Genomic DNA, 26061 nt, shown 5'->3' with positions numbered 1-26061 from the left:
GGGTGGGGACGAGCGAGCGCCCCCCCCCCCCGAACCGTACCAGGCCGCATGCCCTCAACATGGGGGGTTGGTGCTTTGGGGGAGGGGGCGCGCTGCGGCCCCCCACCCCAAAGCACCTTGTCCCCATGTTGATGAGGACAAGGGCCTCTTCCCGACAACCCTGGCCGTTGGTTGTCGGGGTCTGCGGGCAGAGGGCTTATCGGAATCCAGGAGCCCCCTTTAATAAGGGGGCCCCCAGATCCCGGCCCCCCACCCGATGTGAATGAGTATGGGGTACATGGTACCCCTACCCATTCACCTAGGAAAGTGTCAATAAAAAAAACCACAGTACACAGGTTTCAAAATTGATTTATTGGGCAGCTCCGGTATCTTCTTCCGACTTCTCCCGGTGTTCCGCCTCTTCTCCCGGGCCCCGCCGCTATCTTCTTCCAGCTCTATTGCCAGCGAGGGGCCCGGTCTGCTGCCGCTGTCTTGTCGCCGCTGTCTCGCCGCTTCTTCTCTTCATCTCTTCTTCCGATGTTGACACGACGCTCTCCCCGGCTGGAATGCTCTCTGTGCGCTCTGCTCTGACTTATATAGGCGGTGACCCCGCCCCCTTATGCCGTCACAGTCCCTGGGCATGCTGGGACTGTGACGGCATAAGGGGGCGTGGTCATCGGGTGATGACCACGCCCCCTTATGCCGTCACAGTCCCAGCATGCCCAGGGACTGTGACGGCATAAGGGGGCGGGGTCACCGCCTATATAAGTCAGAGCAGAGCGCACAGAGAGCATTCCAGCCGGGGAGAGCGTCGTGTCAACATCGGAAGAAGAGATGAAGAGAAGAAGCGGCAAGACAGCGGCAGCAGACCGGGCCCCTCGCTGGCAATAGAGCTGGAAGAAGATAGCGGCGGGGCCCGGGAGAAGAGGCGGAACACCGGGAGAAGTCGGAAGAAGATACCGGAACTGCCCAATAAATTAATTTTGAAACCTGTGTACTGTGGTTTTTTTTATTGACACTTCCCTAGGTGAATGGGTAGGGGTACCATGTACCCCATACTCATTCACATAGGGTGGGGGGCCGGGATCTGGGGGCCCCCTTATTAAAGGATTCCGATAAGCCCTCCGCCCGCAGACCCCGACAACCAACGGCCAGGGTTGTCGGGAAGAGGCCCTTGTCCTCATCAGCATGGGGACAAGGTGCTTTGGGGTGGGGGGCCGCAGCGCGCCCCCTCCCCCAAGGCACCAACCCCCCATGTTGAGGGCATGCGGCCTGGTACGGTTCAGGAGGGGGGGGGGGCGCTCGCTCGTCCCCACCCCCATTCCTGTCCGGCCGGGCTGCGTGCTCGGATAAGGGTCTGGTATGGATTGGGGGCGACCCCCCACGCCGTTTTTTCGGCGTAGGGGGTTCCCCTCAAGGTCCATACCAGACCCAAGGGCCTGGTATGCTCTTGGAGGGGGAACCCATGCCGGTTTTTTATTTAAAATTTGGCGCGGAGTTCCCCCTCAAGAACATCTGAGCACAAGTCGCGTGCCGAAGTCGGATCATGCAAGACGGCAATCCGACTTTGATCCGACTTCAATGATAGTCAATAGGCTGAAGTAGGATCAAAATCGGACCAAAGTAGTACAGGGAGCATTTCTAAAGTCGGAACGACTTGTGTCGGACCAGTTAGGACGGCTCCCATAGGGAAACATTAAATTTCACACGTCATGCGACATGAGCTCTCAATGTCGGAGCGTTTGTCGGACCAGTGTGAACCCAGCCTAACACTTGTGATTCTTTTCAAAAGAAATAGAACTTCAAGCTTAAACCTCTTTTACAGTATATGGACAATTTTGTTAACCACATACGAACTTGGTGATTTAACCAAGACTATTTTTAAATACAGATTAATTTAGAGTGAATCTATGGTTCAACACGTACTATAACTAATTCAATTCTAAGACTTTGAAGTCTGTTTAGTTTTAAAACCAAGAGAGATACATATCTTGTTATATCTCACAAAACTGAATTCAAAGTCTTAGAATTGGTTTAGTTATAGTACTTGTTGAACCATAGATTCACTCTAAATTAATCTGTATTTAAAAATAGTCTTGGTTAAATCGCCAAGTTCGTATGTGGTTAACAAAATTGTCCATATACTTCAAAAGAGGTTTAAGTTTTAAGAGGAATCACAAGAGTTAAAGTCAACAGCTAGGTTGTTATGTTGTTGTGTTACCAAGTCTAAATTTACCAAGTCATCATTGAAGTATTGAAATATGGTATTTTATATATATATATATATATATATATATATATATATATATATATATATATATATATATATATTAGAATTAATTTGTTTGTTTTGTGGAAAAATGTAAAAATCTCCTCCTAAAACACAGATTTTTGCATAATTTCATAAATATAATACTGTTTTATTATTTCAATATAAACATTCTGACAACATTAAAGAACATTGAAGAAGTCCAGTTGCTTTTGAGTGTGTGAGTAAAAAATCTGTCCCATAGAGCTGCATTATTAATCATTAAATTGCGATCTCGATTCGACCCCGCTCGCCATCTTAATCTGGCATTTTCACGATTCAGTGCTCTCTGCTCACAGCTGACAGCTGTAAAAAAAAAAAAAAAAAAAAAAAAAAAAAAAAAGGCAGCTGCCAAGTTTATCACAACATTGCTCAGCACTGAGATAAAAAGAAACACTGTCATTTGGTTCTTTTAGATCAAAGGGATGAACTTTGGTCTGTAAATGAGGGTAGTTTAACCACTTAAATACTAAACCTTTTTCTGACATTTGTTTACAAGTTAAAATCAGTATTTTTTTGCTAGAAAGTTACTTAGAACCCCCAAACATTATATATATTTTGTTGCAATATTTTGTCACACTGTATTTGCGCAGTGGCCTTTTAAAAGCAATTTTTTTTTAGGAAAAAATACACCTCAATTGATTAAGAAAAAAAAAAAGAGTAAAGTTAGTCCAATTTTTTGTATAATGTGAAAGATGATGTTACGCTGAGAATCATGAGGAAAATCGTGACCTTTATTCTAAGCAAAAAAATTGAGACTCTCATTTTATCCAGAAACGTGCAGCTCTCCTGTCCCAGTTTCTATTTTCTTCCCTGAAGTAAAGGAAACTAGCATCATCTGCTTTTGACATCCCCCCCCCCCCCCATACTCCTGGAACCCAATTCATAGGGCAGGGATCACCATTTAGGTGGTCAACATGTCTACCTTGTAATGTCTATAGGCAACCTAAGATTTTTCATAGATGGAAATTGGTGGTGACAGGAGATGAATGTTGCTTGTCATCAACCAGATCATCTGTTCTGCTGTGGTTTTCCAATGCAGTTTGGGCCCCTACTGTGGGAAAAGCAAATGCATAAATTTTCCAGATTTGACTGCTGTTGAATTTGAATTTTCTAGAATCGGTTCTAGTTCCACTTCCAGGGCAGCTATATGATTGTGTATAGTGCTGTAGCAGTATGCTATGACCCAAAGCTAGCATCAGCTTTAAGAGTCAGGCAGTGGGAGCTTCCAGCTTGGGTGAGATCCTCAGCTGTGGCAGATTACAGAAGAGCTTTAGTTACTATTGTATCAACAGTGAACTTTCCCTGTAGATTTTTGGTATTCTTCTTGGGTAAATATGTTGTGGCTTACACAAAATCCTTATAATGATCTCTCCTTTTCTTGATGACTAGCCGTCTCACAACTATTGTGGGGACTCTTTTCCCAAAAGGCTCTCGGGGTGTGGTGCCTCGCGACATGCCCCTCAACATCTTTGTGAAGATCATACAGTTCATTGCACAGGTAAATGGAGGCATCATCTGTGTACTATGTCATGTCAAAGCTAACAGATTTTTAAAGTAAAATTAAGTAAAGTAAAATTAAAGTAAAGTAAATTTAAAATGTAAACTTATTAGCTGGCCATGCACAGAGCAAAATTTTAGCCATAGATGGTCCTGTTGGCTCCACCCTAGCCGCCATCCTTTGATCTGAAAATTGAAAGAACAGTGACTGCAGCAAATCAGCTGAATTCATGATTTGGGCATTCTGATAGCTGCTGATGCTGGCTGTCAGAATACAATAGCTGGCAGCGGGGAACTTGATAGAAGTCTGAGAGTTTATGGCCAGCCTTAGTGACTGATTAAAGTAGCTCTTTTCCCTGACATTGTTGTCCTTTCTACATCAGGAAGCAAATAAAGTTTCTTTGCAAGTTCACATGTACACACACATACCCCAGGTCTTGGAAAGAATAAATGGCATTCTGTACAGAGAAAACAACGCAGTCCATTTGTAGCAAAAGATCTCACCTTTATATTTTAGGAGTGCATACCCTAAATTCCCCTGACACCTCCAAACAGCAACAGTATATACAATCGGTACTTTCTCCTTCAGAGACTCAAAACTTTAAACTCTAAACATTTTACATAAAATCCATGTCCAGGTCCAAAGTGTGCCTGTAATTGTTTTACACCCAATATCATCATTTATTATCCTAATTCATAATAAAAAATAATCCTCATAAACCAACAAAGGAGAAAACACGGTGTTAGGAATTCTTTCTTTTAACTGACTTGCATCAACGTTTTTTTTTTGTTTGTTTTTTTGCCCTTTAGGAACGTCTAGATTTTGCAATGAAAGAAATTATTTTTGACCTTTTATGTGTAGGAAAAGCAGCAAAAGCATTTAGCCTTAATCCCGAGGTAAGTTATTGTTTCTATAAGAAGTATCATTCACAAATTGAGAAGTATTGTCACTACTGCTTTACATGTTTGTCAATTCCAGTGGGCATAAGCCCCACTGTTAATGCTGTCTGTCAGTTCACTAAAGCCTAAGGCATTTTTGAGCACATTCTTTCCTATTGATGTTTGAAAATTGTGCTTTCAGTTGACTAAAGGATTAGCTAAATTTAGCACATGTACATGTATTTTGTTAGTTTTTGTAGCATTTTGAGAGTAAAAGTCTTTTAACAAAAACTATTGCATGGGTTTGTGTTCCTAAAAATGCTGCTACCTCCTGTCTGCCAATTTTCTGTTAAGGACAGCAGGACATGTAGCCATTAGCGAAAGAGTTAAAAAAAAGATTCATGACTATATGCCCAACAGTGTCAGTGGCATTGAAAATAAATACAAGACGCAAGCAAGGTGCAGTAGATTTCTGATACTTATATGTGAAATTTATTGATTGCTGTAACAATTTGTTTGCATTTTTTACATCTGTTTACATACATCGGTGTAACCCAACCAAAAATATGTTAGTTTTTGCTTAAACACCTGAATATAGTAGTAGTAAACTCTCAAAGTGTATTTTTACCAACAGGTAAGCTTATAATAAAGCCTACCTGTATGTAAAATTAATATCTCCTAATTGTGCACCGTTTAGGAGATATTCTAGGGAGCAGCAGCCGGTGACATCACTGGCGCATGCTCTCTGAAGGAACTGCATACTCGTGCCATTCTTTCAGAGCCGTGACTCCTGCATGCATGTGACGTCACCGCGGCTCAGCCATTCAAGCGGCCACAGCCCACAAAGCCAGAAGCAAGATCGGTTAATATGGAAGCCTGTGCAGCGGTGACAGAGTGCCACTGGAGGGCTTTCTTTCATAATATGCAAGTAGCCGATGCCTACTAGCACATTATGCCTTTACCTTGCAGGGTTTTTTATTTTTATTTTATTTTTATTTTTTTAAAGCCTTTACTACTGCTATAAACAGCAAAGACGGTAGGGCATATGGTTAAAAAAAAATGTAAGCTGCAGGGATTGGTTGGACTGAGATGTTTTGTGCTTGGACCGGGGATAGGGAGGGTGGTATGGAAATCTTGTGTAATTGAAAGTTGTAAACCCAATAAAAATGTATCAAAGTACATGGGGGAAAAAAAGGCTTTCAGTAATTGCTTTAACTTTTTTTATGCAAAAAACAAAAAACATTTTAACATGAAAATATAATGGTTTTGGGTAATTTTTTTTTAAAATACCTTTTCCGTCTGAAGTCTATTTTTTTTTTTTTTTTTTAACATTTCTACATACAATCTTTGTTTTACAAATAAACATTTAATAAATGAAAAAGGATTCCCAGAGCATTATTTGATTGCATTTTTTGACTCAGCTGTCTGATACGAGATGAGTAATTGCAATATGTGAATTTCAGCGTGAACTGAACTGTAAACAACAGGTTTTACAGAAAATTGAAAGCTTTTAAAACTGTAAATAAGTGTAAACTGCACCTGCTGGCTAAAGAGGAGAATGCAAAATATTGTGACACAATATTTGATGCTTACCTCACTCAATAAATTTTGTACAAAATCACTATACTTTCTTTTTAGGTTATTGTGATTTCAGTAAGCCACAGAGGCAGGAAAGCTGATGTGGACTCTGACCATTTACATTGTCTGGTTACATGAGTTGCTTAATCTTTCTGATAATGTTTTTCTACTATGGGTTAGTGGAAAGAACAATCATTTTACATCCTTGCCTCCACCAGAGAATGAACATAGGCTTAAGAGCCTTCCTGGTGATAGCAGACAGCCTGCAACAGAAAGATGGGGAGCCCCCCATGCCTGTCACTGGAGCTATTCACCCATCTGGTAACACCCTTCGAGTAAAGAAAACATATTTGAGTAAAACACTCACTGAAGAGGAGGCCAAAATGATTGGTGAGTGTTTTTTGAAAGAAAAAATAGGTATTGGCAATTTGCAATGCTTACAAATGGTGCAGGTCTTGAATAGATAGCTCTGCTCTCCCAATTGTTGGAACTACATTGCCTACAGCAGGTGCCATTCAGAGCTGTTTACAGTTCTGCTGTCTTCAGTTGTATGGTCTCTGATTTATGTAAGTCACTCAATATCCTTTGTGTGATTATGAATGTTGTGTGATCTTCATGGGTCAACTACCTTTTGACAGCAGGAAATTTTACTGTACAATGTGATCTCTGGCTAGGAAGCCTGGCAGGAAACTTTTGGAGTAGTAGAGCAGATGGGAATGAATGCAGATTTTCTTTCGCAAAGTCTTTTAGAAAATGTTTCTTGTACTTAAAGCAGAACTACACTGCTTCTGAGCACCAAAAACCTATTTAATTAATTTATAATATTCAAAGCAAACTCGCCCATCCATGCTTGTCTCTGTGCTTTATTTTGCTGAGAAATTGCTTTGAAAAACACCCCCTAGCATTTCTGGCCATCTTGAGTAAGGGCAGAGTATTCATTTAACATTTACTTCCTGAAATTGAATTTCCCCTCAGCTTAGGCATGCAGACAGGAGGAGGTGCTTAGCTGAGAAAACCCCTCCTTCTCTCCTGAAGACTCCTGGGATGTATGACATCATTTGCCTAGGCCTGGAAACCAGAAAGTAACTGAAGAAATGTAAAAAAAAAAAAAGTTTAAAATAAGTATATATGATATACTTTCCTATCTATTTATCAAAGCTAGCAGCATAAGAATTAGAAAAGTTAATGTATGATTGAGAGATTGAAGTTGCGCTTTAAATTGGAGTTCCAGGCAAGCAGTTAAAACATAAATGGTATACAAGTCTTTTAATTGTTTTTCCTGCCAAAAGTTTTGTAATTCCCTTTAGCTTGTCTTGTGACTTACACATCCCTGCTCACTCTTATGGTGTGTTTTAGGGCAAAGTTGCAAAAATAAATAAAGTGTAGCAATGTCCTCTCAATATAGTAATTAATTTGACCCTCACAATGGGTGCAATCTAATACCTAATCTAGCTATAACAGTGTTCTAAAGTAAAGTAGAGTACTTTGTATTCTCATATTCTCATAATCTAAAGCAGTGTTCTCCAATCTGTTGCCCCAGGGTTGAATGTGGACCTTTATTAGGCCCTTAGGGCACTATTCCTCCCACTGATAAGAGGCACTATTCCTCCCATTGACACCAAACAATGGGGCAATAAATCCTGCACTGACACTAAGGATGGGGAACTAATCCTCCCACTGACACTAAGGGTGAGACACTATTCCTCCCACTGACAATAAGGATGAGGATGGGGCACTAATCCTCCCACTGACACCAATGATGGGGCACTAATCCTCCCACTGACACCAATGATGGGGCACTAATCCTCCCACTGACACCAATGATGGGGCACTTATCCTCCCACTGACACCAATGATGGGGCACTAATCCTCCCACTGACACCAATGATGGGGCACTATTTCTCCCACTGATGATGGGGCACTATTCCTCCCACTGGCACCAATGATGGGGGACTATTCCTCCCACTGGCACCAACGATGGGATAATATTTCCCCTAATACCAAAGATGGGACATGTCCTTTATGTCGACTTTCGCCAGGACATGTTCTAGTCCCACTGATCACAGTCCAACCCCCCTAAAGTCTGAAGCACAGTAAACTGGAGCTTTGCTTAAAAAGAGAGAACCCTGATCTAAAGTAACAAAAAATGCAAATTTGTCACATGAAAAAAGTCTCCTTCATTTACAACCACTTCAGATCCTTACCATTTAGAATCAAGTGTTACAGATTAGGTGCCAATGATTAGAACCTCCCTACGACGTATGCAGGTGAAACCTTAAACTTCGTGGGACACAGAGCCTTAAGTAATTACTTAATGGGTTATGGGCCACCTTCAGGTGTTGACACTAGTATACCCAATCAAGGAAATTCACTCCCTTTATAACCCCTCCTCCTTCCAGGAGCACATCAGTTTTTTCGCCAGTGTCTAAGATGTTGGTCATGAGTGAAGATGTGCTCTGAGTTGCTCCAGGAGGGATCCATGTTGGATTTAAATAGCCACCTGATGAGGAAGAGACAAGCAGCCTGCAACACAGGGACACAAGAGCTGTGGGACATGTATGGTTGCAAAACTGGAATTCCTGATACAGGAAGGACACTTTTTTTCCCAGCACTAGGCTGAACTTTATAGCGGCTTTAAACGTCATGACTAATTTCAGCGATTAAGTGCAATTTGTATAGCGCCTCTGTTTTTGTACTTAGGACTATGCCTACCAAAAAAGACACCACAAAAAAGTATAGGTTTCACCCCCAGGCATTAGGATCTCAAGTCGCATTTCCACGCTGTCATCCTTGCCTGAATTACCAGTTATGGCAAGCCAGGGTGAGCCATTGGAACAAATTGATGGTGCAGCTGCTTCTCACATCTCAGCCCTTGTATACGTGACTGAAGATGTCCTTTCCTCCTCCCTGCAGGGTCAGGAAGGAAGATTAGCGGCTTTAATCGCATCCTCCATTCAAATGGATAGGAAGCGTGCTAGATCCCCTCCCCCACTTCAGAACCTTTGCAAGGGGAACAGTGGGCTCAGGATGAGGTGTTACCCTCAGTCGATCAGGAGGAAAAACAAACCAATGATTCCTCTGTGGAGGAAACAATAGTAGATGAACCTTTTTCAGCCTCACAATCTGAGAAATTGCTGATACAAACTCTTACGGAGATGGTTCGTTCCACTTTCATGCTGCCCCTAACGCAGTCTCCTGAAAGCTTGGTTTCTTCCTTGGGTTCCTTAAAACCCTCACAGCCTTTGCATGCGTTTCCTGCACATGCATTACTAGAACAGCTTATTTTTGCTGAATGGGATCACCCGGATAAGCATTTTCTCCCTCCTAAGAGATTTTCAATTCTGTATCCCCTGGAGGAGAAATTCTCCAAAAAAAAACAAAACATCAATTTGGAAAATACCAGCAGTTTACGCTGCGATTTCCAATGTGAATAAAGGCCTAACTTGTCCTGTAGACAATGCACAAATGCTTAAGGATCCAACAGATAAAAAGTTGGAATCCCTGTTAAAATCTTCTTTTTCCATGGCAGGTGCCGTTACTCAGCCTGCAGTTGCTGCAATAGGTGTCTGTCAATCCCTAAAGGACCAATTTAAACAGGCCCTTGGCTTCCTGCACAACAAGCTCGAGATTTGGCTGAACTACCAAAAGCATTATGCTTTGCCATAGATGCCGTTAAAGATTCTATTCGCCAGGCGTCCCGCCTTACGCTTATGCTTGTGCATATATGTAGAATGCTGTGGTTAAAAAATTGGCCAGCTGAAGCACCATGTAAAAACCTCCTAACTGGGTTCCCTTTTCATGGGTAGGCGCTATTTGGAGAAGACTTGGACAAATATATCCAAACAATTTCTAGTGGGAAAAGTACTCTTTTGCCAGTCAAAAGAAAGTATAAACGCCCTTCATTTAAATGGGCTCTTTCCCCTGTGCCAGGGGCTTCCGCCTCTAGGCTTCTGCCGTCAGACTCTGAAGGAAAACCTCAGGGTCAAACCCAGGCTCAAAAGAAGTCCCTCAGAATCCTAAAGCCTCATCATGAAGAGGCAACCCCCCTCACCAAGGTGGGGGGAAGACTTCTGCAGTTTTCAGAAGTCTTGAAAGGAAATTTAGGACAGATGGGTCATCTCCACGATAACATAGGGTACAAGCTGGAATTTCAGGACTTTCCACCGTCTCGCTTCCTGAGGTGAAGCGTTCCCAAAGATCCAGAGAAAAGACAATCTCTGTTTCAGGCACTAGACCGATTAATATTTCAAGGGGTGATCATACAGATCCCCACAAAGGAGCAAGGTCTGGGGTTTTATTCAAATCTTTTCATGGTACCAAAACCAAATGGAGACGTCAGACCCATTCTATATCCAAGAAATCTAAATCAGTTCCTGAAGATCCGCTCCTTTCGCATGGAGACGATCAGATCAGTAGTTTCTATCCTTCTAGGAGGCGAACTTCTGGAATCAATCGACATCAGGGATGCATATCTGCATGTCCCTATATTTCCCACTCATCAAAAGTTTCTGCGGTTCAAGTTAGAACAGCAGCATTTCCAGTTTGTAGCCCTGCCCTTCGGACTAGCCACAGCACCCTGGGTGTTCACCAAAGTGCTGGCCCCACCTCCAGCCAGGTTAAGGGCACAGGGCATAACATTTGTAGCGTACCTAGGCGATCTATTGCTAATAGATCAGTCGGTGGCTCGTTTGGAGCAAAGCGTGCACACTAAAACCAATAATCTGGAAAGTTTTGGTTGGATTCCCAACCTAGAGAAATCTTCCTTAAAACAGCTAAAAAGGCTGGAGTACTTGGGTCTGATCATAGACACAGCCCAGGAAAAGGTGTTCTTGCCTCAGGCAAAGATCAACTTTATAAGAGAGCTGGTGCGGGTGGTCAGGTCAAATGGCGATCCCTCCATTCGCCTTTGCATGAGGTTGCTAGGAACCATGGTGGCCTAAGCAGTTCCCTATGCCCAGTTTCATTCAAGACTGTTGCAAAACAGTATTCTGTCTGCTTGGAACAAAACAATTCAAGCTTTAGACTTGCCAATGCAGCTGTCCCAAAGCCTCACTTGGTGGTTACTAACCCAGAATCTGCTGAAAGGAAAATCCTTCAGACCAGTCATCTGGAAAGTGGTAACGACAGATGCCATCCTTTCAGGCTGGGGAGCAGTACTAGAAAAGACAACTGTCCAGGGACAGTGGTCAAGAACCGAAAGAACCTTGCCCATCAACATCCTTTCGGGCAGTGCGTCTGGCTCTAAAGGCCTGGACTTTCAGGTTACGGGATTGTCCTGTCAAGATCCAATCCAACAATGCTACAACTGTGGCCTATATCAATCACCAAGGGGGCACCAAGAGTCTCTCAGCGCAGAGAGAGGTGAACCATATTCTAACTTGGGCACAAAGGAATGTTCCGTTCCTATCTGCAGTCTTCATTCCGGGAGTAGAGAATTGGCAGGCGGACTACTTGAGTCGCCAGCAGTTATTCCCAGGGGAATTATCTCTTCACCCTGACATATTTCGGGCTGTTTGCCAAAGATGGGGGACTCCAGACGTAAATCTTCTGGTGTCCACGTTTAACATGAAGTTAGTCAACTTTGTGGCCAGAACAAGGGATCCACTCGCATGCGGAACAGATGCGCTGGGGACCCCATGGGATCAGTTCTCACTGATCTATGCATTCCCCCCTATTCAGTTGCTGGCTCGACTTCTTTGCAGGATCAAGCTGGAAAGAAAGCCCATAATTCTGGTGGCACCAGCATGGCCCAGAAGGTCATGGTATGCAGAAATCGTAAAGATGGCAGTGGAGGGCCCATGGTCCCTCCTACTACGGCCAGATCTGCTCTCACAGGGACCAATATTCCATCCTTCCTTACCGTCTCTAAATTTAACGGCTTGGCTATTGAAACCCACATTCTGAAGAAACGTGGGCTTTCCGGGTCAGTTATCTCTACCCTGATTAATGCAAGGAAGCCAGCTTCCAGAACTATATATTATAGGGTCTGGAGGGCTTATGTTTCCTGGTGTGAATCCAAGGGTTGGCGCCCTCGGAGATATATCATAGGCATTCTTGCTTTTCTACAATTAGGGGTAGAAATGAAATTGGCCTTGAGTACTATTAAAGGCCAAGTCTCAGCTTTATCGGTCTTATTTCAAAGACCACTTACTACTCATTCTTTAGTCCAGAGTTTTATACAAGGGGTAACACGGCTTAATCCACCCGTCAAACCTCCCTTGAACCCTTGGGACTTAGTTTTATCTGTGTTACAAAAATAGCCATTTGAACGGATACAACATAATCCCTTAGTCCTTTTGACAAGGAAGTTGGTATTTTTGGTTGCTATAGCCTCAGCAAGGAGGGTTTTGGAATTGGCTGCTCTTTCTTGTAAAGAGCCATATTTGATTTTTCATGAGGACAGAGTGGTGTTACGCCCTCGTCCAGACTTTTTGCCAAAAGTGGTTTCAGGTTTTCACCTCAACCAAGATATTGTCCTGCCATTATTTTTTCCAAAACCATGTTCCAGGGAAGAAAAGTCACTACATTGTCTTGATGTAGTGAGAGCAGTGAAAATCTATTTAAAGGCAACTGCTCAGATTCGTAAGATGGATGTCTTATTTATTCTGCCAGAGGGTCCTAAGAAAGGACAGGCAGCATCGAAATCCACTGTTGCTAAGTGGATTCGGCAAGTTATAATTCAAACGTATGATTTAAGGGGTAAGATTCCCCCCTTTTCAAGTTAAGGCGCACTCTACTAGGGCGGTTAGTGCTCCTTGGGCAGTACGTCATCAGGCCTCCATGGCTCAGATCTGTAAGGCCGCAACTTGGTCTTCAGTGTATATATTCACAAAATTTTTATCAGCTGGATGTAAGGAGATATGAGGATATCGCCTTCGGGCGCAGTGTGCTGCAGGCAGCAGTATAGATCCTCAAGTCTGGGGGTACCCTCCGGGTTTTGTCTCCTTCCCCTCAAGTAGCATTGCTATGGGACATCCCCTTAAGTAATTACTTAATGCTCTGTGTCCCATGATGTACGATAAAGAAAATAGGATTTTTATAACAGCTTACCTTTAAAATCCTTTTCTTGGAGTACATCATGGGACACAGAGGTCCCTCCCGTTTTTTGGGGATTTAAGTATATTGCTTTACTACAAAAACTGATGTGCTCCTGGAAGGAGGAGGGGTTATATAAGGAGTGAACTTCCTTGATTGGGTATACCAGTGTCAATACCTGAAAGTGGCCTATAACCCATTAAGTAATTACTTAAGGCTCTGTGTCTCATGATGTACTCCAAGAAAAGGATAGTATAGGTAAGCTATTATAAAAATCCTATTTTGGATGCTTATGAGTCTGGCAAGAGATTTAAAATTTAAATTATTTAAAATCCTTCATTCCATTGTAGGGAAAATTATCTAAAAAGTAGTGAAGATTTTAAATTACTGCTAATTATTCCGGGGCTGGCCAAACCAGCAAATTCAGCTAAAAAGCTATATGTGTTTGATAGTACACAAAATTTCCAAGAACCCCACATTTTCATTGTTTGATTTGGAAGTAACACTTCCACTTAGTGGAAATTTTCATCTACAATCAGAGATTGCACCAATTATACCTAGATGGAAGGTGTGCCAAGAAAAAGTCTTTGCTGTCCAAAAAAACATTAGACTACAGTTAGTCATTGATCTTGTAGGCAAAGACCCTTTATGGAAGAATTTGTTGTGAACTGATCAATCAAAGACAGTTATTGGGTCACAGTAATAGTAAATATGTATGGAGCAAACCAAAGACAGCAATTTGGAAGAAACTCATACTAACTATGAGTCATGGAAATGTTATGATCTGGGGTTGCTTTGCTGCTTCAGGGTCTGGACAGCCTATATTTATCAAGTGAACCATACATTTTTTGTTGTGAATGCTGTTTTACTTGTCATTGAGTCCACTCTTGGACAAACTAGTCTACACAGTTATGTTTTGACCCAATACAAACACATTTGCAACTCAATTTAGTGCCTGATCCAAAGTTTAGGAAACTCTGCTTTAAGCACTTGCTCAGCAGCCATTGTCATTATACTGCGGCAGGTCAGCTCGTTTACGCAAATCGCCATAGGTGTATGTCTGCTCCTTTAAGAGCTATAGCAGGCGTGCCCGCTGCATGGCGGGGGAGCCAATGCACGTGGCTGGCGGCCGTGATGTCCGCCGGCCACCCGCAATCGCTCCACAGAGAGCCAGAAGGGGATCTGTCAATGCAAATAAACAGATCCCCATTCTGACAGGGGACTAGAGAGAGATCTACTGTTCCAAGTGATCAGGAACAGTGATCTCTCTCCTCCTCCAGTCAGTCGGCCCCCGCCCCCCACAGTTAGAAACACCTCCCATGGAACACATTTAACCCCTTGCTCGCCCCCTAGTGTTAACCTCTTCCCTGCCAGTGCAATTTATGCAGTAATTAGTGCATTTTTATAGCACTGATCACTGTATAAATGTCACTAGTCCCCAAAAAAAAGTGTCAAAAGTGTCTGATCTGTGCGCTGCAATGTCGCAATCCCACAAAAAAAACCGCTGATCATCGCCATTACTAGTAAAAAAAAAAAAAAAAAATATATAATAAAAAATGCCATAAATCTATCCCCTATTTTGTAGATGCTATAACTTTTGCGCAAACCAATCAATATACGCTTATTACGATTTTTTTTACCGAATATATGTAGAAGAATACATATTGGCTTAAATTGATAAAAAAAATATATATATATTTAAAAAAAAAATTTTTATATTATATTAAAAAATATTGTTTTTGTTTCAAAATTGTTGGTCTTTTTTTGTTTATGGTGCAAAAAATAAAAACCGCGGAGGTGATCAAATACCACCAAAAGAAAGTACCATTTGTGGGAAAAAAAGGACGCAATTGTCAGTTAAAGTGACGCAGTACCGTATCTCAAAAAATGGCCTGGTCATTAAGGGGGGAAATTTTCCGGTCCTTAAGTTGTTAAAGTGCTTTTTTATTAAAGTAGAGCTATAGGAAATAGTTCTTTTTTTTTTTTTCATTTTGGATAGAGTAATGGAGGATTATAACCCCTGTCAGGTTTTTTTTCCCACCATCTCTGTCCCATTGCAGAGATTTCCCATCACTTCTTGTCCCATAGCCAAACAGGAAGTAAGAGGAAATCCCTGCAAATTAAGGGAATTCCTTGAGGAACCTCAGGTCACCAGAACTAGTGTCCCCATTAGAAGATTTACCCTTATTACTTTTCTGGGGAAAATCTAAAATTTGGGATTTTGTTTTACTTTCAATTTCGATAATAACAGTAAACAGGACAAATAGAGTGAATCTCCTTTAACAGGGGCACAGACAGTAATAGAAACTGACTGGTGGTGTAATCCATTGCCACTCTAGCCAAAACTAAAGAATAGATTTGCCTTTAGTTATACTTTAATTCATTTTGCTCGTATATACACCCCTAATGACCCCCTAGTCACATGACCAGTGTTGAGTGCTGAGTCATGTGGTTTTTGCAAGTAGGGTAGGATCAATGTGCTAGCAGAGCTGCTTTGATTTCTCTGAATTTTACCTTTTCAGCAGGCACTATGTGATTGCCAGAAGGGGGACAACTTCACAGGATTCCTATGATTCTGATATAGATTTTTGCCAGTAACCAACTGCAATCCTCATATATGTGGTTTTATTTGATAGGCATGTCTCTGTACTACTCCCAAGTGCGGAAAGCAGTGGACAACATTTTAAGGCACCTAGATAAAGAAGTTGGCCGCTGCATGATGATGACCAATGTACAGATGCTAAACAAGGAACCTGAGGACATGATCACGTAGGTAGTTTAAAGACATTCTTCAATATGTTTGAATTCAATAAACATATTTGATATATATAATTTGTTTCTAAAATGAACATAATTAATCAAAAGGGCAACTACTGTATATGGAGGTAGTGTAGCTTATGGATTATTACGATCAAGAGACTTAAAGCTTTTGTTGCCCCAACACTTCATATTCCTGATATGTGCCCGCTGTACCCTTGTACTTGTTTGAGAAAGTCTCCTGTTCTTTGTATTGCTTCCTTTATGTGAAATCCCTGGTGCTCCTGCTAGTCTCCTTGCTTTCCTATTAAAAACTGACCACACTAAGCAGGAGAGCACCACCACATGGGCAGTTCTCTAACTATGCTGGGAACTCAGTGTGCTCTCCTCCAGTGATCATACTTGTCTTGACACGCCCCCACTGCACAGCCATTCACTGGGAAGCTCAGTATGCTGCTGCTTCTCCTCCCCCCAGTTCTTATGCAGCTGAGAACAGAGGGAATGTGATCACTTTTAAAAAAGGGAAAAAAGAAATGAAAGGCCAAACATTTTTGTATAGTTATAAAAAAAACTTATACCTATTTTAAACTGAATGGGTTGTTTTACAAGGTGATCATTTACAATCACTTTAAATATTAACCACAATAGGCTCCCCTACCTGTAGCAGCAGCAGAACCCCTTTCCACAATTAACATTTCTAGCCAGACAGGAGTACATCTGTTCAGATTAAAAGAAAGCCATTATCTCCTGAATAGATTTATCTCATGGGAAAGGATCTATCAAGAGGAGATCTGACATAGCGTCAGCGGGTAATGGGAAAGCTGAGGAGCACTTTGAGGCACGGAACCATCATTGCTACTGGATCATTTTATAGTACATGCATATGTAATGACTTTTAAAGGCTTTTCATGATATTAAGATAATTTTGTTCATGTGTATACCAAAAAAACAAATATAGGCAAAACTTGTGTTCTTATCTCTAGACAACATTGCTGTCTTCAGAGGTATATTTTTTCCCGCTAGGAGAGATGTAAAATACCAATATGGTTTGTGCTTTTCAGCGTCAGTTATTCCAGAAATCATCTTTTTGATGTTACAATTCATGAGAGAATATTTCCTAAAATAAACAGAAAAGAGACTCTACTACTGTGCCATGTCGAGGCCTTTCGTTGTCAGCCAGCAGTGTTCTAAAACCCCAGTAATGACTTGTTTATCTACAAAGTGTTCATTGCTATGTGATCTCCATGTACTGCTTTCACATTTCAGTGGTGAACGAAAGCCAAAGATTGACCTCTTCAGAACGTGTGTGGCTGCTATTCCTCGCCTGCTTCCAGATGGGATGTCTAAACTGGAGCTAATTGATTTACTTTCAAGGTATGATGCTAATGGCTACTGTTAATGTTTACTGCTTTTACTGTATGGTCACTCTATTCCATCACAGATTAGGATGGAGTTAAGCAAGTTTGCACAAAGTAGTTGTGAATATTTACTTCATAACGTATTGATTTCATGTGTCACCTGTACTTGGTTTTTTATAAAATGAAGGCATAACTACATAGGCTTGAGATGGGTAACTGTCCCCCAGCCCATGAAACCGTACCTTATTTAAATAAATCAAACATAAGTAAAATATTAGCAGCAAAAGGACAAAGCCTGGGTTCACACTGGTACGACAAACGCTCCGACATTGAGAGCACATGTCGCATGACGTGTATAAATCAATGGTTCCCCATGAGAGCCGTCTTAACTGGTCCGACACAAGTTGGTCCGACTTTGAAAAAGGTTCCTGCACTACTTTTTTTGGATGAATGGGTGGGGGTAAAATGTACCCCATACTCATTCACATAGGGTGGGGGGCTGGGATCTGGAGGCCCCCTTGTAAAAGGGGGCTTCCAGAATCCGATAAGCCCCCCGCCCGCAGACCCCATCAACCAGCGGCCAGGGTTGTCAGAAGTTGTCAGAAGAGGCCCTTGTCCCCATAAACATGGGGACAAGATGCTTTGGGGTGGGGGGACGCAGGAGGGGGCGCAGGGCCCCAAAGCACCCCCCCATGTTGAGGGCATGAGGCCTGGTATAGTCCGGGGGGGGCGGTCGCTCATCCCCACCCTCTTTCCGGACCTGCCAGGCTGCGTGCTCGGATAAGGGTCTGGTATGGATTTGGGGGGGGGGGGGGGGACGGCATGGGGGTTTTCCTTCTATACCAGACCGAAGGGTCTTGGATGGGGGAACCTTATGCCGTTTTTATTTTTTATTTTTTTATTTTGGTGTGGAGTTTTCCCTCAAGATTCATACTAGACACAAAGGGACTGGTATTGTTGGGATCAAAGTCTGATCCCGTTCATTGAAGTTAGACATCAGGTCTCAGGGCAAAGTCGGATCCACGGTCATACGACTGTTGTGTCGTACCAGTGAGAACCCAGCCTAAAAGGGAATGTTGTGTGTTTTTTTGTGAGCTGTGAAGATCACTTCCTTTTCAGTTATGGCACCAGGGGGTTGTCACTTTAGTCAGCCCTTTTTGTAGATATATTTGCTAACCAGGACCACTGAGGACAAATTAGTATTTGTGTTTTGCCTCTATTTTTAATGTTCATTCACCTTGTGGAAATTTATTTTGTCGCTGTGTTTTTTTTAATATTATATAAATCCTTGCAGGCTGTCTATTCACATGGATGATGAACTGCGCCATATCGCACAGAACTCTCTTCAGGGCCTTTTAGTTGACTTTGTAGATTGGAGGGAAGACGTATTGTTCGGATTTATAAATTTTCTGTTGCGTGAAGTGACCGATACACACCAGACACTCCTCGACACATCCCTGAAGTTACTACTGCAGCTCCTAACTCAGTGGAGGATCGTAATACAGACTCCTGGGAAATCACAAGAGCAAGCAAGAATCAGGGCAACTGAGGTAACTTTTATAGAACACTGCTTTTTTCCTCCTTTGTCCGCTAGTTCACTGGTTTCCTAAAGCATCTGCTTATCAAGTTCACCAAACCTTGTAGTAATGTGACTCATTTATTTATTTTATAGCTGAACTGCCTGCAGATATAAAAGACATAAATTTATGTAGCTACAGTATCTCACAAAAGTGAGTACACCCCTCACATTTTTGAAAATATTTTATTATATCTTTTCATGTGACAACACTGAAGAAATTACACTTTGCTACAATGTAAAGTAGTGAGTGTACAGCTTGTATAACAGTGTAAATTTGCTGTCCCCTCAAAATAACTCAACACACAGCCATTAATGTCTAAACCGCTGGTAACAAAAGTGAGTACCCCTAAGTGAAAATGTCCAATTTGGTCCCAAAGTGTCAATATTTGTGTGGCCACCATTATTTTCCAGTACTGCCTTAATAACCCTCTTTGCTTTGCAGGGAGAAGAGAGAGCCAGATCGCTGTTCACAGTACACAGAGTTCTGTGCTTTTGTAACACAGAACTGTGTGTGATTGGCCGCAGCTGATCAGCCGACATCAGCCAAAACCATTGGCTGAAATAATCAGCCAAACTTGGCAGGGGGGTGTGCATGCAAACCCAGAAGGAAGCTGGCAAAGTAAATTTTCTGTGGGCAGGAGGCAAGAAGTTGACTTTCCTAAGTTGAGTAGTGTAAGCAGACATGGTGGCTGATTTACTAAAGGTGTAGAGAATCTTTACACAACTAATTGTGACTCCCAATTATTTCTTATAAGCCAGCATGAGGTGGGTACCATGTCCACGGCTTTTAATTCTGAACAATGTCTGGAAATAAAACAAATTTAATTGTATGTAAATCCAAAACTATTTTTATGGAGTAGGGAGTAGTTAGGAACAGGTCAGGTGTTGTGTTGGCAGATTTTCCTTTACTTTCTGTTCCAGGGATGCACAGGAGCAGGCGCTCTGAGGAAGGGGATATCTCTTCTTAGACTGTTGTCACCAGAACAATTTTTCCCTGGTTGGCAAATTTTTCCTGTCCTCCTATTCCATGACAACACAAAAATTTGGATTTGCCATAATTTTGTGTAGAAAAGACAGTGATCAATAGGACCAGTAGAGAAGGTAGATATTTTCATCTGTAAAAAAGACATTATTAAAATCCTGACAGAGGTTCTGGCCCTTCTTTATTTTTCTGTGGCTTCACATATACTCTAAAATGAAGTGTTATGGCTAGACTGGAATAGGACACAGAATTCCCCACCAGGTTCACTCTGTATTCATAGATTTTTTTGGCCCACATTACCACAAGTCATTCTACTGATGGAAACCATTTTGGTAATGGGAATAAAGTCGAGTGTTGGGGATCCCTGCTAACCACTCCTTAAACTTCTGCAGATTAGGGAGTCTTCACACTTTTTTCTGAAAGTGCACCAAAGATGCAGCATGCAGGACTTTTGAAAATACACAAAAAGCTCCCTGTCCAATAGAAGTCTATGGAAAAGCACAGGTAACCCACATGAAAACCACAGATATGCTGTGCTTCACCTGTACTGCAGCCAAACTGCAGCATGGCAGCCTTAGATGATCAGAAACTGTTTCTATGCGATCAGGGATGGTTATACTTTAGACACTTAGATAAAGGCTTTACATTTGTGTTTTCTGGGCCATTGTTTCTCAGCATCCTTCCCTATGCTTAAAGGAGAGGTAGGGCCAAAACCTTTCTGCACTCCTGTGACCCATTTTCAGCTGATAGTGGGCTAAAGTCAGCTGTTGGCTGAAGTTACTCAGCCGGTCCAGAAGCTGGATCGATCCCGACTTTGCAGAACAGAGAGCCGGAGACAGTCACTGCTCTCTGTTCAGAGCCGGTGGGAGACAGATGCAGCATGGGATGGATGCTGCATCCACCTAGGTGAGTACTAGTATTTACGAATACCCCTATTAATCTTTGGGTCACAGCAGTGCTTTGTAATAAGATTGTGCACACTGTGAATTTGTCCCTTTTTACTTTCCTCACTTGTCACAGTGAGTGAATGAGTATAAGGAAAGAAAATCTGGTATTAAAAATGAGTGTTTCCCCAAGGTTTACTCAGGATCCGAACTGCAGGCTAGTAGTGCTAATGATGTTCCTGGTCAACCAGATGCAATCACTGTAGATTTGCCTCTCTATTTCAAATTGGTTAATTGGATCAGAAAAGAGCCAGTTCTTATCATTTATTCTAACTAATGTGCTTTTTCCCAGCTCATTCCAAATGGCTCCAGCCATAGGATACAGTCTGAACGGGGTCCTTATTCCAATGTGCTGCATGCAGTGGAGGGATTTGCACTGCTATTACTCTGCAGTTTCCAGCTGGCAACACGTAAAGTAGCAGTATTAATTCTCAAAGAGGTCCGGGCATTGTTTATTGCACTTGGACAAGCAGAGGTGAGACTTTATTTTTGCTCTTTAGTTTAATTCTGTTTTACAGATAATACAGTAAAATTGACCATACTATCTAAGCATAAACAGTATATGAAAGAATAAGCAGGAAGGAGCAATGCAAAGGTGGTCCAATCTGGACATTCTTCAAGTGTAACTATACGAAAACCATCTTATCTGTCCTGTCTATCCTGCCGATTAAAAATCATAAAGCATGCCAAAATATTTTGCATTCTTGCAGAAGTCATGCTCCAGGACCCCTCCATTGCTGGTCACTTGACTGAAAGCAGAAACATTGGTCACCTAATGTCTGCTGAAGGGTTGGAGTTCAGGGATCGCTGCTGATCTGCTAGCTCTGTTGTTTCATCAGTCTCCTAAATGATGGCTGTAGCTTTAAAAGTAAATTTGCATTACCATCGTGAAAAAACCTACACTAACACCCTCCCCCCACCTTTTTTACTTACATGCACGTGTATATGGCCTGATGGTGGTTGTCTTTATAGCTGGAACTTCATCCGGGAGGGTTGGAAACTTTCAAGATGATTTGCTGTTTATCTCTGTAGATGTTTAATAGAGGAGCCTGCACTGCATCTTAAGTGCAGATTGACTGATTGCAAAAAGCAGAGAATGAGCATATTATGTGAACAGTGTCTAAATTTAGCTTAATGTATTCTACCTGGATTCAGTGTGACATTGATTTTGTATTCTTGTATTTTTAGGAAGATGACAAGCCTATGATTGATGTCCTGGACCAGCTCAGTCCTTCAATACTTGAAAGCTTTCTTCATGTTGCTGTGTCTGATTCTGTAAGTACACAATTATAAGTCATTTTACTCTGGTATGCTTCTTGGGTGTCATAAATGGTCCAATACCTGGGAAATATTGTACCCAGCTGTTTTATGCTGCTAAATCGATTCCCCTTAAATTGAAATATGTTCTTTTTCTGTTCCCAAATGGATGAAGTGAGTTAATAATGCTCATGTGAAGCCTTCTGACATTAAGAAAGAAAAAAGGGGAATACCAGTTATATTTAAAAGAAAAAATGACCATTTAAAGGAAAGTGTTCACCCATGGCATGGGAAACCACTACAGTCTGGGTTCTGAGGTGAAATGCTAAAGTTTAACTTTTAAGATCTCAGTCTTCCTTACGCAGGGCACTAGTGTAATTTGGCTGTGGTGGTTGCTTCACTATTCCCATACATAATCCAGTTAAGAGGAAGCAACTTAGGTTCTTGGCGTTCTGTCTGCGAGAAATTAGAATCTGTGACAATCATGGTTTTCTTTCTTTTTTGCTTGCAGTTTTAAAATACAAAGGCTAAACAATTAGACCAATGTGCCCCTCTACTTTGTCATTGATCAGACTGCTACTGTTTTCAAGAGGCCCTGAGGCATTTTTGCAAGGGATCACATATTTATGGTTCTTTGTCGATTTTTGTAAATCCAGAGCTTTAGTTAGCCCGTGACCATCCCTCAGATCATCATAAATAGCATGTTCTTATGTTGTAAGAAAAGGGAGACCTCTTATAACTGTGTCTGTGGTTACGGGGGATACAGGATCCAGGTAGGTTTTTGTGATTTTGTTTCATGATGGGGGGGGGGGCAATGTTGTGTGTGTGTGTGTGTATGTGTATATATATATATATATTTTTATTGCATTACTTATTTGTGTTATGAATAAAACTTAATTTCCTTACCAGGCTACCCTGCCATTTACACACAATGTGGACCTTCAATGGTTGGTGGATTGGAATGCAGTTCTAGTGAACAGTCACTATGATGTCAAAAGCCCGTCCCACGTCTGGATCTTTGCACAGTCAGTGAAAGACCCATGGGTTCTCTGTCTCTTCACATTCCTTCGCCAAGAGCACCTTCCGAAACATTGTCCCACTGCCCTCAGCTACGCATGGCCCTATGCTTTCACCAGACTACAATTACTGATGCCCCTGGTGGATCCCAAGTAAGTGTTATTTCATTCCATATACATATATGTCCAAGTGAAGTCACAGCAAATAATATTGAGTCAGATATACATTATACCAACATCTTTTCATAGTCGTAGTCTAGATCTTTTACATGAAAAATTAAACCTATTAATTGTGTCAGAAATTCAGAGCCATCCTGTGCACACCTGTGTTATCTCAAGGAGTTCCTATCTTGCACTATAAAACACTGCTGTGGAAATGAAAAGAATGAGTGGGATTTAGTAGTTTTAACAAGACAACTGGGCAGGGCTGACACCAAATCATTTCTGGCAGATCAGCAGATATTTCTCTGTGGTCACAGGGCCTTTAACATTTTTGTTAACGCTGCTGTAACCATTAGAGCAGCAGCAGTAGCAGCATATAAACAAACTCATGGCCGTTACAGCAGATGAGAGTTTGTTTAGGTTTTTTCACTGTGTTGCTAGCTTAACTGTAGAAATAATTTGATTACCTGATTACTTATGCGTGCATGTGTAGCTGCTGCCCTCTCATCTCACCTGGGTAATAAGAACCTGGAAGCACTCAACTCTGATTACTTTCAGGATCAGAGTTGCCAAACCCCAGGAGCTCTGGCCGGGAAAAACTGCTGGGGCAACAGGATCAGCAGAGTGTAGGGGTGACCTACGGGGTCTAATAGCCCAGACCTCTTATGCATCTTTAAAGAGACCCTGTTACCTGCATTTGTCAGCCCACTTGTGACAGCAGCAAGGTAAAAATAATTTTAATACAGGATTAAAAAAACTAAAGTTTCATTCACACAGAAATACAGACTCATGCATCAAGGGCACACACATAAAAGAACAGCTATTTCATGACACATACAGTATTAGCAATTCCCTGGGACATTGATATGAGAGTAATCCATCCAGGGCAATCGTTTTTTGTTAACACTAATTTGATAATCTGTAAAGGCTTTTAAAGTGTCACCTATAGACATTTTTGGATAGTGTAATTTATCAATTTGCACTGCAATTTTTAAGCAGTGACATTTTTGGTATTTTACTCAGCCCAGCCTCATCTTTTGTATTTTACAAAAAAAGTGGATCATATTGTGTTTGTATGCACTTAAATTAATATTTTTACTGAAATAATTGTGTGACATAAAAAAATTCCAACTACCATCATTTTATTACAAAGGGCATCTGCTTTTAGAAATGATACAATGTTTTTGAGACAAATATGCATATTATTATGTGTGCGAGAAATGGAAAAAAGTGGCTCTGCCAGCAAAAGGGTTTTTATTTTATTTTGCCCTTACTTCCACTTTAAAGCAGTTTCAGATTCAGAGACAGGTTAGCATGAACAAGAAGGCAGAATTGAACAGTGCCCATTATTATAAATACTTGAAATGAGTTTTACTTTTAATATGAAAATAAAAAAAGCCGCACATTAAACTAACACATACATATATAAATTGATATATTGTGAAAAAAATTATATATATATATATATATATATATATATATATATATATATATATATATATATATATATATATAAATTCCTTGATGATTAGATCTAGTGAAAGTCCAACAACAAAGAAGAAAAAAGAAAAATCGAAAATCCTCAATTGTCCAATTGATGATAATGGATGTTCAAGTGAAGCAAAATATAAATCCCAACTGATAAAAAAAAATGCTTACCAGATAGTAAGCCAAATCAAGCAGGTGGCTTAAACCCAGGCTTTAGTGACCAATCTCGGTGGATTTTTGACAATTATCGCTCGTGAGATAGACGTGGATTCACAAAAATTTGACCCAAAAAAATTAAAACATCATAGCATAATACTGACAAAAAATGCATAAAGAAAAAAGGAAAAGAGTTGCACTCACACAGTGAAAAGAATCATAAAAAGCACCCGGTGCCTATTAACACACATAGGGCCTCCATGTGAGTGACGTGCAAATCATGCAGGTAGTGGGTAGACTTCTAATGAAAAAATGTTTTTCTGTATGTACCAGCACCATACAAAGAATCTGCTTACCAGATGCTATATAACATATGTGGGTATATCTGTCGACCAAATGGTAATGGTGAAGGGGTTTCAAGATGTGCAGCAAACCACATAAAGTTCCTGCTTACCAGATGCCAAACTTTAAGTGAGCAAACTGACACAGCCAAGGGAAACGACCTCCTTGCGTAGAGCGATGTAGATCCATCATAACAGGCATATCAAAGGCTCCGTGATACACATGATATAAAAGATATTGGCAGAATAGTGTGATACCATTTAAACTCTACTTTTAATATTTGTTTTTATTCATCATTACAGCAGTCCAATTAATGCCAAGAAAACAAGTATAGCTGGCAGTGGGGACAATTATGTTACGCTGTGGAGAAATTACCTGATTCTTTGTTTTGGAGTGGCCAGACCAAGTATAATGAGCCCAGGTCACCTACGAGCATCCACCCCAGAGATCATGGCAACCACCCCGGATGGCTCTGTTAGCTATGATAACAAAGTAGGACATTTCTTTGAGCATTCACTATTATCAGTTTTTTTGTGTTCAGCCTAGAACAACGTTAATATGGCTCATCTTATTTGCAGGTCATTGGAACCCCTTCAGTCAGTGCTCTACTCAAATTGTTGGTTCCTATGATGAGACTCGAGAGCATAGAAATCACAGAGTCTCTGGTACTGGGCTTTGGAAGAACCAATGCTTTAGTCTTCAGGTATGACATATAATGTCCCCTCCCCCCACCCCCTCAAT

At 41.4% G+C, this 26061-nt stretch overlaps 1 protein-coding gene across 5 annotated transcripts in view; it reads left to right on the top strand.

Moving 5' to 3' along the window:
- FRY (FRY microtubule binding protein) overlaps positions 1 to 26061 on the top strand; it is a 653558-nt gene that overhangs the window by 454335 nt on the left and 173162 nt on the right. For all 5 annotated transcript variants that reach the window (XM_073613350.1, XM_073613351.1, XM_073613347.1 and 2 more), the window contains 11 exons: positions 3680 to 3788; positions 4598 to 4684; positions 6463 to 6634; positions 15916 to 16048; positions 17303 to 17410; positions 18689 to 18944; positions 21192 to 21374; positions 22088 to 22174; positions 23066 to 23325; positions 25623 to 25812; positions 25899 to 26023. In XM_073613350.1, the coding sequence (XP_073469451.1) occupies positions 3680 to 3788; positions 4598 to 4684; positions 6463 to 6634; positions 15916 to 16048; positions 17303 to 17410; positions 18689 to 18944; positions 21192 to 21374; positions 22088 to 22174; positions 23066 to 23325; positions 25623 to 25812; positions 25899 to 26023 (1710 nt within the window). The remainder of the gene's footprint in view (positions 1 to 3679; positions 3789 to 4597; positions 4685 to 6462; positions 6635 to 15915; positions 16049 to 17302; positions 17411 to 18688; positions 18945 to 21191; positions 21375 to 22087; positions 22175 to 23065; positions 23326 to 25622; positions 25813 to 25898; positions 26024 to 26061) is intronic.

Source organism: Aquarana catesbeiana, linkage group LG02, assembly GCF_042186555.1.
Source record: "Aquarana catesbeiana isolate 2022-GZ linkage group LG02, ASM4218655v1, whole genome shotgun sequence".
Taxonomy (NCBI): Eukaryota; Metazoa; Chordata; class Amphibia; order Anura; family Ranidae; genus Aquarana; species Aquarana catesbeiana.
This window is presented reverse-complemented; position numbering and strand designations above follow the sequence as displayed.